Raw genomic sequence first — 18,058 nt, 5'->3', positions numbered from 1 at the left:
CAGAGAAAACACACACACACACACACACACACACATTATTTAATGCCAACATCTTTTGGGAGTATAATATATTTGTAATTTAAAACTATTTCTTCTACTCTAGCTGGTTTTGCTCAGTGGATAGAGCATCGGCCTGAGGACTGAAGGGTCTAGGGTTCGATTCCAGTCAAGGGTCTAGGGTTCGATGCCAGGGTTGCAAGCTCGATCCCCAGTAGGGGGGTGTGCAGGAGGCAGCCAATGGATGATTCTCTCTCATCATTGATGTTTCTATCTCTCTCCCTCTTCCTTCCTCTCTGAAAGCAAAAAAATATATATATTTAAATATATATATATATATATATATATATATATATATATATATATATATATAATCTTTCTCCCAATATTTATTTATTTATCAAGATACTGTGGAATGGCCCTAATTTTTTGTTAATTCCATTTTTTGCTATTCTAAGTAATCAGTAAACACAACAATTATATGAAAACCCAATACCCAGTACTGAGTCCTTCAGTTTCTACTTGTTTTATTTGATGGATTATTCAGTAAAAAACTCATTCTCTGCAAAATTGTTATTTTTCACCAATCTTGTTGTCCTTAAGGATTAAACTTTTTTGAGAAGCAGAGCAACTATTTCTTTTTTCCAGTCCTGTAGTAAAATCCTCAGGGAATTTGAACAGAGTACCATAATTCTATTCCTTTTATACATTATTATATCACCTTATACTGTGTTGCCTCTAATTTGAAGTTTAGCTGATTGTTAAATTTGACATGTCTGATAATTATAGTCATTGAGAATCTCTATAAATAGATAATGAAAAACTGCAATTCAGGGCAAAAATGACGCAAGCAAAATTCTTTACTTTTAGTCTATATTTAAATACTATTTAACACAGATAAGGTGATTTTGTTACAGAAAGCTTTGAACAAGATTTAGCATCTTGCAGAATTTTCTTCACCTTGGAATCACTGTAAAGCAAAAGTTAATTTGTCCAGCTTCCCAGAGACCTAGTTACAGACCTGCATTTCACAAATGCGGAAACTGTGGCATCCAATAGTAAAGTGACTCTCCCACTCCCAATACCAAATGAGTGGAACCTAACAATGCCTTCATGTTTAAGTGCTTAAGAGCTGTATTTACTGCTTGTACTTTTTAATGTCCTGTTTCCATGGATAATCTTATAGTTTCAGATTTTTTTCTCGTTTTGAATAATATTAACATCCAATTTTGTCTCTGCAGGTTACTTCTAGTAATTGAACATTGTATCTTTTCTTTGAAGTCTGTGAGTTAAACAACTTCAGAAAATTCAGCTACTGCCCTAGCTGGTTTGGCTCAATGGATAGAGCGTCGGCCTGCAGACTGAAGGGTCCCAGGTTCGATTCCAGCCAAGGGCACATGCCTGGGTTGCAGGCTCGGTCCCCAGTAGGGGGCATGCGGGAGGCAGCCAATCAATGATTCTCTCTCATTGATGTTTCTATCTCTCTCTCACTCTCCCTTCCTCTCTAAAATCAATAAAATATATTTTAAAAAAAGAAAATTCAGCTACTGATGAACATTATAAGAGTCAAAACAATTAAATTATCATGTTTTGAAAGGAAATTCTGATAATATTCTGGGTTGGCTTATTGTAGACATAAAAAAATATATAACCTTATTACTGAAAAGGTAACAAATGAATTTTTGATGTGCAAAACAAGCACATGATTTTTATGATGTGCCTACATTTAGAGAAATCAAGTTGGCATTAATAAGCCAAGAGTTAGATGATTTTTACAGACTACCATTTTGTGAATTGGTGAATTTAGAAGTTGATATACCTTCTTTGGTAGTGGAAAAGTGGATCAATTCTTAAATATAGTATGTCAATTATAGCCCAACTAAATAATTACATAGTACAATTTTGCTTTAATTAAGAAGGGGAGGGAGTTCTTTTTCTCTCTTTTATAGCTTTGGGAAGTTCCAAGACAGAGCAACCTAATGAGACACTCATTATCAATCTGTTTTCTCCAAACCGCATGTTCACAGGGCTCCTAATATTAAGGAAAAAAAAACATAATGGAACCTCTGGACCTGATTTCTAATTACAATATCTATTACATCTTTGACACTACTCCAAACACCTTCATATACATTTCCTCATTTGTTATGAAAAATAACTGTGGGAACCCCTTTCACGTCCCATGCGGTTCAGGGTTCCAGTTCAGGGTTTGGGTTCTGGAGAAGGCCGCACACAAATGAAAAAAGACTAAAAAAGTATTAATTTGGGAATATTGGGGGCCAGGCGGGAGCCCACCTCTAGTGGGAGGGCTACACACTGCTCTGGCCTTGCTATCCCTTTTATTAAGACTATGGAATACACCCATAACCTTTAGGCAGAAAATTCCAATAACAGAAATTTACATAAGACAAACAGGTGGAGGCTGCTTCAGCTAACAATGTTTCAACTAAACAGTGAGCGAACTAGCTCTGACCTTCCAGAGCAATGAAGGTTGTTGACCAGCCTTCCCAGTTCCCTGTCCATATCTTTCTAATTAGTGAGACAATGATCAGTTTCCCGCAAATAACTATTTAGAGATAAAAGATATTTTTATAGTATTACCCAGGGTCCCAAAATTAATGAATAACATAGAGCTAGGGAGAATCCATTGTTGTTTTAGTAGGTCCAAGCCAATTATGCCCTGCAAAAAATTGCAAGAGAAGTCAGTGTGGATCTCGCTGCAAATTGGCAGTCATATTCATTTTGGCTAATCTAGTTTCATCCTATTTGGGCATGGGCTAGTCTTTCAATATTTTATGATTCTCTCTAGATTGCTAGGTAACAAAGGGGCATAGAATGATATGCTGAGGATAGTGGAAGCACATAGCCAGTTGTGGTAGCCACACAACTCCATTACTAGGTTAAACTCAAAAAACTATTGTTGAGGCCCTGAATGAAAAGGATATCAAATTCAGCAAACTTCACATCCACATTTTACATAAAAGTAATGGGAAAAAAATATAAACAAGAAAAGTATATATAAAGAGTTTGGAAAACATTACTTTGGTGAGATAGTTAATATTCTTTCATAACATTTGAAATCTATAATAATGAAAGGGTAATATGCTAATTAGACCAGATATCCTTCCAGACAAAGCTGGGGCTAGAGGGAAGCCAGCCCTGGTCCCAGGTGCCTGCGGGAAGCCAGTGCCAGTATCCAGGGGAAGGAAAGCCTACTCTTGCATGAATTTCATGCATCAGGCCTCTAGTTAGAATATAAACATTTGCGTAATCCTAATCTTGAATACTAGTCTCCCAGGTTACTTCATGATTTTTACAGACTACCATTTTGTGAATTGGTGAATTTAGAAGTTGATATACCTTCTTTGATCAAAGGCTGACATTCTGAGATACCATGTAGCTGATACCACGTGGTGGTGAGAGGGCTTGAACTAGAGCAGAGCTCCAACATAAGCATCCCAGGCTGAGGAGGATGCACAGGGGAGAGCTGAAGCACAGTCAGTTATGAGCAAGATTGTGTACACCTGTGCCCAAAGTACAAGAGGGCAGATAAAAATTGAGCTTGTACAGCCAAGATTTGTATGTTGCTCAGAGATTGGGTGTGGGATGAAGTTCCCAGGGAATGTTGGACCTTTAAATAATTTTGAAATTGAGAGAATCAACACCATGTTTTCTGTGAACCCATAAAAGGCATCTAAAAGTATGAAACATGGGTAATCAAAACATAGCTTTCTGCCTGGTCTGTGTGGCTCAGTTGGTTGAGTGTCATCCCATGCACCTAGAGGTCTTTGTTCAATTCGCCATCAGAGCACATGCCCTAGTTCTGGGCTTGATTCCCAGTATGGGGCACACAGGAGGCAGCTGGTCTATGTACCTTCCTCATTGATGTTTCTATCTCCCTCTCCCTCTCCCTTGCACTCTGTCTAAAACTCAATTTTTAAAAAATCTTATAAACAAAACAAAACATAGCATTCTTATCCATGGAAGAAATTGTTCTGTTCATGATACTTCATGGATGTGTTCACACTTTCTTTGGAGTGTTTCCCCCACTTGATGACAGTTAATGCTACTTCTTCAGCACTCTTCCAAAAAGGACTAGTCTTTTGTTTTCTCATACTTTTTTTTATCACTTCATTGATTTCATGAAAAAATAATAACCCTAGTCTGCACTCCTACCTGGGTCCTTCTCTTCAGCTCAACTTGGAATGCTTTTCCTGATGGTTCTACAGATTCCAACAGTCAACCTGCTATTACTCCTCCCCTACTTTAGTTTGTCTCCCCCCTCTCTCTTTTTTTTTTTTTTTTGAGTGGCAGTTTCTGAACACATATATAGAAATAAGAGGAAGAAGGTGAGGATGCTAGAGCAGTCCTGTTTCTTTAAAAGTAATGTACTTGGATTTCTGGATAGTACAGATCATGAATGCACAGACTTGGCAGAAGAACATGGGATTTTCTACCTTTTTTGGGTCTGTTAATTGTCTTCTTAAATCTAGTACCATCACTTTTTAAAGCTAACAGAATTTTCTTCAAGAATCTGACAAGGTATCTATTATTAGTTTCAGTTTTGTGTGGTGTGAGTTTGAATGTTTTTCTGTAGCTTTATTGCATTTTTAAAGTGAAAAATTAGTATCAGCTACATTTAAGATAACTAACTAAATGACATTTTAATGAACTTCAATTACTTTCCTTTTTATGACAAACAGTATTATGACACTCTATTAGTTTTATTTAGTAAAATTGTATACTTAAGAGTACAGATTTATTCATTAATCTAACATAGAGTAGTTCTAAGATGTCAGAGCTAGGCTGGAAACACAAAAAAATCTTTGCATTAGTTTAAGGCCATGGTTGGCAAACTGCGGCTCACGAGCCCCATGCGGCTCTTTGGCCCCTTGAGTGTGGCTCTTCCACAAAATACCACGGCCTGGGCAAGTCTATTTTGAAGAAGTGGCGTTAGAAGAAGTTTAAGTTTAAAAAATTTGGCTCTCAAAAGAAATTTCAATCGTTGTACTGTTGATATTTGGCTCTGTTGACTAATGAGTTTGCCGACCACTGGTTTAAGGTAACAATCTGGACTTCAGTTCCTTGGAATCATTCTCTATTGGAACCCTGCCTACTGGCAGAGCATTTATACTGTATTTATGACTTTAAGACTTATTTCACTATAGTATGTAAAATTTTTAAAATTAGGAATATAAATTATGTGAGCTTAAAACCTATCATTTTTCTTGTGGCTTTGATATATAGCTACTGAAAAATCAAAGACTTAATTCTGTACCATTTGTTACTTTATCTACATTGGGTATGTATTAAGAATCATAATATAATATAAGCTGAACAAAAATAACATTTGTGGTGTAATTTTAAGGGAGTTGAATCACACATTTGCTACATCTTAATTTTTAGGGTAATTTGCATGAGGAAATGGAGCCTTGGAAAGAAAGTGGGCTATTCTTTTTTATCCTCCAGAGTTATTTAAGCTGAGTTGTTATAATTAATTAAGTTTAATATTAGAAAGCAAAGTATTTTAAAAAATTGGGGTTTTATTAAATTAGACTAAATATTACATAGTCAATGATGAAATTAATGACTTTGTTGATGAATCATGCCATTCAGAAAACAGTTCAAGAGTTTGGCCCATGAATAACATTTTCAATACACTGTCAAAATCCATTGGCTAAATCAAGGTTAAACAAATTTATGAGGCTAAATTAGCTTTGTCATTTTTCTAAATGATGGGATTTTCCTTGCATTTTTATAAAATTTGTTATGAAATCACTAACTGGACATAATAATATCAGCAATGTAGCGTTTATATGAATACTAAATTAAAAAAGTTGTTTTTTTTTCCAAATATTTCCAGATATAGATGAATGCAGTGAATCAGTTGCCTGTGGTGATCATGCAGTATGTGAAAATGTGGATGGTGGGTACAACTGCTCCTGCAAGGAAGGTTATCAGACATCCACAGGGAAAGCACAGTTCACACCTAATGATGGCACTTACTGCCAAGGTAAATTATCAAATAACTATGTAAAATATGTACTACACAGTTGTAAAGTGTCAAAGAGCTATACCTTCCAAGAAATGTTCCAATATTCACTTGCTTATCAAGTGAAATTTAAAATATATATTTATATTATTTTCTTTATAGAAGATGTAGAACACCTGTTTGATGTAGTTAAATAAATCATATTCCGCCCTGGCTGGTTTGGCTCAGTGGATGGAGCGTCGGCCTGTGGACTGGGGGGTCCTGGGTTCGATTCCGGCCAGGGGTACACACCTAGGTTGCAGGCTCGATTCCCAGTGGGGGACGTGCGGGAAGCAGCCGATCAATGATTCTCTCTCATCATTGATGTTTCTATCTCTCTCTCCCTCTCCCTTCCTCTCTAAAGTCAATAAAATATATTTTAAAAATATAAAAAATAAATAAATTTATATTCCTTAGGATAACTAAAATCTTCCATTTTTCATAAAATAGTATGTATTTATGAATAAAATGAATAAATTTTATGAATAACTTTTAAATTAATGAATAATGAAAAATAAAAATAATGGAATTTTAATGAATAAAAATTGAAAATGAAACTTGTATTAAGAATGTGTTTTTAATGTTTAAATAAGTAAGCAAAATTATTGGAATCAATATAATCATCTTAGGAAAAATATTTTAAAACTTACTATATGATCCATTTTCTTCTACAGAAAATGTGAATGCAGACTGCTATTTAGATAATGCCTGTATTGCTGCAAATGTTGATAAAATTTTAACAAAAGTAAGTAGGTGAATTAAAATTTTATTTTTATTTTGATATTTTTATTTTAGTTAAAATGTTTTCAATGTCACATTTTAAAAAGTGTAACATGAAGAGTTGAAACTATTTAAATATAGAGTTCTAAGAATTTTGAGTCACAGGTAGGATTAATTTGAAAATGACCAAAGTTTTGAAGAAGACTTTTACATATTTAGCTTATGCTACTTTTCACTATTCAATATAGTCAAAAATTCTTTTCAATATGTAAAGAAAGTTGATGAACAAAATAGAAAAAACATACTTTGATGTCAGGCTCATTCTCACATTCTAAGGAGTTATAGATAAATGAATCTAGATTTTGCTTTCTTTAGCAAATATTTCAAAAAGTAGGGCATCTATAAAATTATTATCATGTGATTGAAAGTGAATCTCAACAAGACTAATTAACAATCAGCTAAAGCAATTTCCATTTTATCGTGTTGTAAAGAATTTTCTGTGGTTGATTATAATCTAATTCAAATTAAGTTATAAGTATTATAACTTTAAAAAGATGATTTTAAAAATTACCAATTCAAACATGCTGTTTCTTTTATGAAGTAAATTTTATGTTTTTTTTTAAGTTATTTGGGAAGGTTTTGTAAATAATTTTGTGTTGAAGTGCTGCATGTTATAATTTGGGTTTAGTCTGGTAACTTATTAATATATAGGACAAGACAACCAAATTCAGAATAAATTTAACATGCAACCTTTATTCTTGAAAAGATCCAATAGTACTCTAATCTCCTTTCATTTTTCGGAACTTATTTTTGTTCAGATTAGAAACATAGGCCAACTTGTGGCTTTACTACAAGATGTCTATAGGAATTCTGTGAAACATCTTTCACCAATGGATATAACTACATACATAGAAATATTAGAATCATCACCATTCCTTGGTTACATGAATAGCACTAACTCAGGCAAGGACACCCTTTCTAATTCAACTCTTGCTGTAAGTATGCTGAACTTTACCTCAATATTATTGAGCTTCAAAGTTCCCCTTACATCTATGACTAATGAAAGATTCCAACATTTTTAAAAGATACACATTTTTCAACAGGAATTTGTGAAAACTGTGAATAATTTTGTTCAAAAGGATACATTTATAGTCTGGGACAAGTTACCTACAACTCATAGAATAACTCATCTTACAAAGCTGATGCATGCTGTCGAACAAGCTACCTTACGGATTTCTCAAAACTTCCAAGAGACCACTCAGTTTGATACTAATTCAAGTGATGTAGGTAAGAAGCCAAGGTCAATTTCAAAGCAATGTTATTTTCCAAACAAGCCCTAAGGAGAATATTTAAAACTAGAGGCCCGGTACACAAATTCATGCATGGGTGGGATCTCTCGGCCTGGCCAGCCATCAGGGTTCATCGGGGCCATCTTGCCCAGTCCCAGTTGGGGCTGATGGTGGTTGGCCGGCCGGGGAGGGACTATGGGAGGTTGGCCAGTTGGCCCCAATCGGGGCCGATGGGGTGGGGGGGCAGCCGGCTGGGGAGGGATCACGGGAGGGCTTCAGGGCTTGTCTGGTCCTCTCGCCCAGTCCCAATCCGCTAGACCCTAGCAGCAAGCTAACCTACCGATCAGAGCATCAGCTCCCTGGTGGTCAGTGCGTGTCATAGTGACTGGTCGAGTGGTTGACTGAACTGTCAACTGATCGGTCAGACACTTAGCATATTATGCTTTTATTATATAGGATACTGTTGATTAAATAGGCTTTTTTTTTAGGAAAGAAATGGGGGAAAAATAGATACAGAGGCAAAGAAGCATTGAACAGACTGTCAAACTACAGCGGGAAGGCAGGGGAGGTTGGGGGGGGGGGTGCTGTAAGAAATCAACCGAAGGACTTGTACGCATGCATATAAGCATAACCAATGGATACAAGACACTTGGGGGGGGTGCAGGTAAGGCATGTACGGGGGGGTAGGGGAGCCGGGGGGCGGTCAATGGGGAAAAAAAAATGAGACATATGTACTACTATTTGTAATACTTTAAACAATAAAATAAATAAATAAATAAATAAATAGGCTTTTTTTTGTATCAATGCAGAAAGAAATGGTGATGCATATTACAAGAGTGACATGAATAAAGGATGAGTGAAAAGGGATGAATACATGAGCACTGCCTTATTCCTACAATCACCTTTTCCTATTCCTGAACTTTTAGCATTTAAATGCACAAAGCATATTACTCCCTTGCCATTCTGAGTTTGTAATCTCATGACTGTTAGGATCTACCTTGACCAATGATAGTAACAGAGAGATTCTCTGGATGTAGTATTTTTAAATTTCTTTTTAGGAATCTTTTATCTTTTGATAACTTAAAGCAATCGATATAGTATATTAGAATGTTTCCTGCTTCATGCAGTCTTATACTTAAAACACTAGGAATCTTGGATCACATTGAAGATGCTGATAACATAGTTCAGAGGAAACAAGAGTACAACTCTACTATATATTGTGGGTGACATCCTGCTGTGCAACAGTAGATATGCAATAAAAATCATTATCTCATCAGGGTTCATCATTTACTCAAAATTAAAGTAGCAAGCATTGTGACTAACATTTCTATGATGATCCTGCATGAAAAAGGTGAAAGTATACCAGTTAAGAAAAGTATCCTACAGGAATTTAGTTAGATCCCTCTCCATATTGTATATTATAATACCATCCTCTAAGACATTATAATTCTTATTCTTTGCTTTGGTAATTATGATATACTAGAGGCCCAGTGCATGAAATTTGTGCATGGGGGGAGGAGAGGTCCCTCAGCCTGGCCTGCACCCTCTCCAATCTGGGACCCCTCGGGGGATGTCCGACAGCTGGTTTAGGCCTGATCCAGGACTGCTGTCTCCTAACTGCTTACCTGCCTGTCTGCCTGAATGCTCCTAACTGACCCCCCCCCCCGCCAGCCTGATCACCCCTAACTGCCTCTGCCTGCCAGCCTGATTGCCCCCTAACTGCTCTCCCCTGCTGGCCTGATTGCCTGCCCCCTAACTGCTCTCCCCTGCCGGCCTGGTTGCCCCTAACTGCCTCTGCCTTGGCCCCCACCACCATGGCTTTGTCTGGAAGGATGCCTGGTCTAATTAGCATATTACCCTTTTATTAGTATAGATAGCCTCCCTGTATTCATACATGTTTTATCCTTTATTTTTTATTTAATAAAGGTATAGATAAACTATGAGCATTATAGTAAATTAAAAAAATAACATTGAATCAGATAAATTATAATGTTCAAACATGTTCAGAACAGGTTCATTCTATCTGTCATAAATAAGAAGTTGAAATAAAATAACAATGGCTGAAATTGTCTCTAACTAAATAAATATTGATTAAATTAATTTTAGAAAATTTATGATTTTCATGCTTTTGTTTCAGCTCTTAAAGCTTTCTTTTTTGATTCACATCACATGAAATATATTCATCCCAATATGAATGTGGATGGAGATTATATAAAGATATTTCCAAAGAGAAAACCTGCAGGAGATACAGACGGTAGGACTTTGACAATCATATATACAATGTCAATGATTTGCAATAAATACTTATCATGGATTTGATTATATCATGTGTACATATAATATATGTGGTTTTCTATAGGCATTTGATGTTTAAAAACAGAATTTCCATATTTGTACTTAAGATTTTCATTTGCGCCCTAACCGGTTTGGCTCAGTGGATAGAGCGTCGGCCTGCGGACTGAAGGGTCCCAGGTTCGATTCCGGGCAAGGGCATGTACCTTGGTTGCGGGCACATCCCCAGTAGGAGGTGTGCCAGAGGCAGCTGATCGATGTTTCTCTCTCATCGATGTTTCTAACTCTCTATCCCTCTCCTTTCCTCTCTGTAAAAAATCAATAAAATATATTTAAAAAAAATTTTCATTTGGATATAAATACCTGGAAGAATTTTAGCTGACAATATCTACACCCTTCTTGTCTTACCTTCAACCTCTGTAACTGTCTGATATTGAGATTCTAATGAAAATATTTTAAAAATGTGATTCTATTACTTGGTTTACAGTAGTCAATCAATGTTATAATTTACATACAGTTTTTAATATTTCTTCTTCAGTAATACTTCATATTCCTCATTTTGAGACTCAGTTTGTGATTGTGTAAGGAAGGCAAATAATGTTCAAAAATACAGAAAGTTATTATTTAAACTTGGACTCCCCCCCCCGACCCCCCCACTTATCATTGCTTCGTCTTCAACTGAACTAAAGGCACTATTTCTTAAGGAATGGAATCACAGAATGCTAGACTAGAAGGTAACTTAATAATTATATAAACTAAATCTTTAATTCCCACAACATTTAATAGATTTGTCTCTAGGCATATCAACAGATAGTACAGAACCAGCAATAGAAGGAAGGGATTTAAAGAATTCAGTCCTGGCCTGCTTTTCCTTGCCCCCTAACCAAGGACAATCTATCAGCTGCTATTTTAATTTAACTATTTATCTGCTTTCTAAGTGCAATGCACTTAGAAAAAAATATCTGCCAATAGTAGAACAATTGTGGTTGTTCTTCCAAATATATTACCTAGGAAAGTATGAACTATAATATTTTCTCAAGAATCTATGGGTGGTCATAAATACATATGAAAAATATACTAAGAGTACAGGTAACAATGAGAATTTTTTTCAATAGATGGAGTTACACATATGTTGATATATATGTGATTTGATATGTATGCTATTTTGTTATGTTCACAACAATCTTCAACACTTCATATGTCAAATTTGTTGAAGGTGTTAACATCAGAGATAGTTTTATGCTTAAAAATGTCGAATTTTGTGCCAAAAAAAAAAAAAAAGAGCATTTGCGGGAAGTTTTAATTCATTACTTTATTTTGAAGAAAAGTGCTGCTGAATACTTTGGGAAGTTTATGGTGAACATGCTCCATCTCAAGATACTTGTGAATGCTGGTTTAAATGCTTTAAAAGTTATGATTTTGATGTGAAAGGCAAAGAACGTCCAGGTCAACCAAAAAAGTTTGAAGACCAACAATTACAAGCATTATTGGAGAAGATGCGTGTCAAACTCAAAAACAACTTGCAGAAAGATTAAATGTTACTCAGCAAACAATTTCCGATCATTTACAAGCAATGGGAAAGATTTTAAAGGAAGGAAAATGAGTGCCACATCAACTGAACGAAAGACAAATGGAAAACCGAAAGTGATCAGTAAAATGTTGCTTCAACGGCACGAAAGAAAGTTTTTTTGCATTGAATTGTGACTGGTGATGAAAAGTGGACTTATTTTGAGAATCCCAAATGCACAACATCATCATGGGTTGATCCAGGTCAACCGTCAACATCGACTGCAAGGCCAAATTGCTTCAGAAAGAAGACAATGCTCTGCGTTTGGTGGGATCAGGAAGGTGTGGTGTATTATGAGCTTCTAAAATCAGGTGAAACCATTAATACTGATCGCTACTGACAACAAATAATCAATTTGAACCACGCTTTGATTGTGAAACAATAAGAATGTTCTAGAAGACACGTCAAAGTAATTTTGTTTCATGATAACGCACTGTCACACACTTCAAAACCAGTTAAAGACATGTTAAAAGATTTTGCCTTGGAAGTGTTAACCCAATTGCTGTATTCAACAGACGTTGCTCCTTCAGATTACCACTTGTTCCGATCGATGGCACATGCACTTTCTGAGAGCATTTCAAAACATACAAAGAAGTGGAAAATTGGGTCTTTGAATGGTTTGCCTCAAAACAATAAAAGTTCTATTGGGACGGTATCCACAAATTACCTAAAGATGGGGGAAATGTGTAGCTAGCAATGGACATTACTTTGAATGAAGCACTTTTGATGTTTCTCTTGAAATTATTGTGTTTTCTTTGATTAGAAAATCTGCATTAACTGGTACACCTAGTATACAATAACACATTTGTTCTCTGTTATAACCATCCTATATAATAAAAGGGTAATATGCAAATTGACCCTAACAGCAGAACGACTGGTCACTATACATGCACTGACCACCAGGGGGCATATGCTCAATGCAGGAGCTGCCCCCTGGTGGTCAGTGAGCTCCCACAGGGGGAGCTCTGCTCAGCTACAAGCCAGGCTGACTGCTGCATGCAGCAGTGGTGGAGGGAGCCTCTCCCTCCTCCTCAGCAGCTCTAAGGATGTCAGACAGACGGGCCTAAGCCATCAGTAGGACAACTCCTGAGAGCTTCTGGGCTGCCAGAGGGATGTCTGACTGCTAGCTTAGATCCGATCCCCTGGGGAGTGGGCCTAAGCTGGCAGGTGGACATCCCCCGAGGGCTCCCAGACTGCAAGAGGGTGCAGGACAGGCTGAGGGACCCTCCCTCCCCCTACCCCCAAGTGCATGAATCTCTAGTAGATTATAAAAATCCATCTTATATTTTTGGTGCTTCATTGGCTTTTGGACCAACTCCTACTATAACTACTCACTGTAGCATGAACTGGTTTATTAACTGGACTAGGTTAAGTTGACCTAAAAGGTTTTCAGGTCCCACTTCCGGCCCTACTCTGTCCATCAAAAAGGCTGGGTTACTTGCCATCTCTTTGAGTTATTATTTCACTAGCCCAGTCATGTTTTACTAACATTATTTCTTTTTTTGATATACTTTTTCTAGACTGGCAGTTCAAGAAAATATGTAATGTATCTGAATTTCAGCAAGGTTATCAATGTCTCTTATGATACTTTTAGGTTAAGATAAAAAATATGAATAGCAATATACTTTGGCAGCTTAACGCTCACATAACCATATCCAAAGATTATTATTTAATAGTATGATATTGTGATGTGGAGAGTTCAGGCTTTGTATAACACCCTTTGTTTTTATGATTTATTAACATTTGTATTTATAATTTTGGTTAATTTATGCTAAATTATTGGTCGGTGTCACAAATTTAAAGGAGCTAATGAATATGGTAGAGTTTTTCCTATGGTAAGTTGTACAAATATATAAATGTATAATGTCTCTAGTTAATAAGTATAACAATAATCATAATAATATAGTATCTTAAATTTTCCAGAAGACTCTCACATGTATTACTTAATTTGGTCTCCACCTTATTTTAATAAATAGCTAGTATATTACTGCCATCATTTTAAGAGTGATAAAGCTAAAGTTTGAAGCAGTTAGTTACTTTATCAAGTAGGAGCCATGACTGAAAGTGGAATTTCTGATTCTAAGAGTAATGTCTGACTATAAAGTCCTATACATAGCTTTCATATTTCTGTACAACAAATAGAGACATAATATGATCTAAGTTCAAACAAGAAGTTTGAAATATACTAGATCTAGATATTGGGTTGTTCATATTTAAAATAAGTGATAATAAACTGCTACAAAAACCAGGGCAATTTGAGCTCCATTAATAGAGGTGTAGTGTCTAGGCTAAGGGGAAAATAGTCACATGATAGTCTGTACTGATCAGGTTACATGTCTAGTATTGGATTATATGTTGATGTACTGTATTTGAGGGGCATCACAGGGTGCTGGTCAATGGCTACCTTGAAAACAATAAATGTCCAGTCTTAAGACTGCATAGCTATATGTCATCAATATTAAATAGAAAAAAGTTTAGTAAGCATGAAGTTGAACTTTTACAACTCTTTCAATTAGAAACTTTCTTAATACTATACATCTTTGATAATCCTCTCCCAATCACTTTCTAACTCACATATTTACACAGCAAAGTAATAACTCAAAAATTTATCTTTTGAGTGAATATCCTTCACACCTTGGTTCTTAGGACTGGGATGTAAATTTACTTAGGACTATTTTTCTCTTAAATATAGTTTGTGCAGAAGAGATGTTATAGTGTGTAATCAGTTTCAGAGACAGAGGTGAGATAATATGTATTAATATGGTTTGGTGATGCAGGCATGAACTTAATAATGATTCACATTTCATTATCTGGGTGTTTTTTGTATGACTCCCAGGGTAAAAAAAAATTGTTCAATTATGTTTATTTTAACAGCTTAAAAGTGTTTGTTTTATAAAAATTTCACCAAATACACTCATTTGATTTACAGGCAATGTTGCAGTTGCATTTTTATATTATAAGAGTATTGGTCCCTTGTTTTCATCATCTGACAACTTCTTATTGGAACCTCAAAGTTATGATCATTCTGAAGAAGAGAAAAGAGTCATCTCTTCAATAATTTCCGTCTCAATTAGCTCAAACCCACCCACATTGTATGAACTTGAAAAAATAACATTTACATTAAGTCATATAAAGGTAAGTTGTTTTGCTGGTGACTATTGATTGTAATTGTGAAACATTCAAAGAAGTGGACATCTTTATTGTGTCACTTTAATTATATGTGAGTTCTTGAGTATAAAAATAGATTCAAAATTAAAAGTGTAAAGTGGTTACAACTAATTTTCTATATATTTTTATACTTTCAATATTCTTTAAACTGTCTAATAAATACCCCCCCAAAAAACTAACATATTTGATTCTCCAAATTTAAGCTATATTTTAGTTTTAGTTTTAAGGACATATATCATTCATTTTGGGAAGTCTCTGTACCTTTAGGGAATGAATTATAAAAATGTATCAGTGTCAAAGAGATAAATATTACTTATTTAATGAAGGTAATGTTTGGTTAGTAATTATCATTTAAAATAATGTTTGTGCAGATTTAGTACTGATTAGAACAAAATCACAATGAAGTTTATAATATTTCAAAAAGAAATTAGCTGAGACCATTTTACTCTGTTATTGTTATTCTAAATCTTTTTTCAAATTCATATGTAATTGAAACGACAAAATAAAAAAAATGTTTTGAAATAACCAAGTACCTAGTATTTTTATATACCTAAAATGAATGGGGAAACTCAAAGTCATAGGTTGTTTGCTGCCTTTTTGCAGTTTCTTGGGCTTTCAGTAGAATTTCAGCCCTGGAACATGATTAAAGGACCACTAATCTCCATTTGGAGAGCCTTGAAGTTGGCCAATTACATTGACATGTTTATGGGAGAGGGAAAGGACTAAAAGAACATATATGCTTGCCCACAATACAAATGTGTCACTATAAATAAAGACATCTATTGAGGAGAGAAACTAAGTGTAGGAAAGTGCAAGAAAATAGCTCATACCTAAACATCGGTAGGCATTATGTTGAGGGAAATAGAAGGTGTGAAATGTTGTATGAACAGAAACTAAACATATTTTTAGATGCTAAATGCAAATGACCCTTTGGACACCAGAAACCAAACACTGTTCTTTTAAATAGTCTGACAGATTTTCTATAGTTTTGTTGGAGGAATGTTTTGGTAGGTGAAAAGATGCCCGGGACAACCTACTTCAATCTCTTTGACACAGCAACAAAACACATCACACATTTCACCAAAAATTCTTCATTATAATTAATGGAAACATTTTATTGTTCTAATTTGCCACTCTGATCAAAACTATTTCCCATTCAAAGTAATTATCATAATGAAATTTCATCACTTTTCTCTGACAACACACCTACCTATTCATGGTTTCTTGTCTCTAATAATAAAACTTTGATCCTATTTTTTTTCTGAGAAAGTACAAGTTATACATAACACCTTCAGTTTCCTAATTCCCTGAAAGTTTACTCACAACTTTACCCATCTATATATATAATCTATATATATAAAAGGCTAAAATATGCAAAGTGTCCCCTCTGGATATCAAATGGGAGACAGGGAGTTTGATTGCTCACTATGATGTGTGCTGATCACCAGGGGGCAGCACGAAACATGGGAGGTGACCAGCGGTGTGGGGGGAGGGCACTGAGGGAGTGAGAGAAGGAGGAGGTGGGGGTGGAGGTTGATGGGTCCTAATCGCTGGCCAGGCCTAGGGACCCTACCCGTGCATGAATTTCGTGCACCCGGCCTCTAGTTAATATGTACTTCTCTATTGCCTCAGAGGAATATTAGTAATAGTTGTCATAAAAATATTATCCTTATTCTGTTACTTTTTAAATAATTCAGTTAATTCTTACAATAGTCCTGTGAGATATGTACTATTATCTCTATCTTGTGAATAAGAAACTGAAACTCTGAGAGATTAAGTAACTTGCCTGTGGCCACTCAATAACCAACTTGTAAAATAACTTTTATTCCCATAGTCCTCCTCCATAATCCGTGATTTCAGCAGTTATAATATTCTTCTGCCCAGTGCTGTTCTCTGAAACCCTCCCCTACCTGCCTCTCAAAAAATTATACTTCATTCATGATTTATTCTTCCCTGGATATCTCCACATTGTTGCCAGTGTCTCCACTAAAAAATAGGCTCAAGTTTCTGCTTCCTACCAAAAAGGGACCACACTCTCAGTGGCTCTGTATCTCCTTCACCCAAACTCAGTAACACCTCTTATTTTAAGTTTCTAAAATAAGTATTATCAACAGACTTCGATCTATGGAAAATTTGGATTTTGTTTTCCTGCACACAACTTCCCCTATGATACACATACTCCCACAACTATCCATACTCCTATGCTTAGATCAAATTTTAGATTAAATCTCTTTTTAATGTGTATATTATTATAATTTAATTTGTATTATTCACAATCGAATCATGAACATGAAACATCTTTCAAGTGTTAGTACATTCCTCTAATTTAGCTGGCTGAGATATCTATTTAACCACTACTAAGTTGTACTCAAACTTTCTGACAATACTATATATCTCCTCACAAAACATTCAAATACGTAAGATTACCTACCAGCTAATTTGATATCCTAGAGACATCTTTCCTCAGCCTCTGTAAACTTGATCTTATCTAGATAGTTTGCTCTTTGGCCTGGACATGCCTTTCACCATCATCCTGGTGTTGGGTTTAGCTGATATCTCATTAAAGCAATAGTATGATTTTGTTAAAATTCATCTGGGTTTCTATCATTCTGAGGGCAGATGCTTTATCTTTTTAACTAAGAATTTCTGGCTTCACAACCTATTTGATACTCAACTGATATTTTCCTTAATAAATAGTTGTCTGAAGTTTTAGGTATGATTCTGTCTTATTCCACTTACTAATGGTTAGTCTTGAATATATTTTTTAATACCTCTTGGCCTCTTAACACAATACCTACCTCACAAGACTCTTTTAAGGGTAAAATTAAAGTATGTGAGAAAGCACCTAGTTAAACTGCAAACTGTTATATAATTACTAGAGGCCCAATGCACGAAACTCGTACACTCATGGAGTGGGGGTCCCTCAGCCTGGCCTGTACCCTCTCACAGTCTGGGAGCCCTTGGGGGATGTCCAACTGACGGCATAGGCCCGCC

At 35.6% G+C, this 18,058-nt stretch overlaps 1 protein-coding gene across 2 annotated transcripts in view; it reads left to right on the top strand.

The window, feature by feature from the left end:
- Positions 1 to 18,058, top strand: part of ADGRL4 (adhesion G protein-coupled receptor L4) — a 112,188-nt gene that overhangs the window by 60,730 nt on the left and 33,400 nt on the right. For both annotated transcript variants that reach the window (XM_080654847.1, XM_080654848.1), the window contains exons 4-9: positions 5,861 to 6,010; positions 6,703 to 6,773; positions 7,567 to 7,743; positions 7,852 to 8,035; positions 10,175 to 10,291; positions 14,826 to 15,031. In XM_080654847.1, coding sequence (XP_080510973.1) covers positions 5,861 to 6,010; positions 6,703 to 6,773; positions 7,567 to 7,743; positions 7,852 to 8,035; positions 10,175 to 10,291; positions 14,826 to 15,031 — 905 coding nt within the window. The remainder of the gene's footprint in view (positions 1 to 5,860; positions 6,011 to 6,702; positions 6,774 to 7,566; positions 7,744 to 7,851; positions 8,036 to 10,174; positions 10,292 to 14,825; positions 15,032 to 18,058) is intronic.

Source organism: Plecotus auritus (assembly GCF_963455305.1).
Source record: "Plecotus auritus genome assembly, chromosome: 2".
NCBI classification, from domain to species: Eukaryota; Metazoa; Chordata; class Mammalia; order Chiroptera; family Vespertilionidae; genus Plecotus; species Plecotus auritus.
The sequence above is the reverse complement of the archived record's forward strand: the minus strand, read 5'-3'. Positions and strand labels throughout refer to the sequence as shown.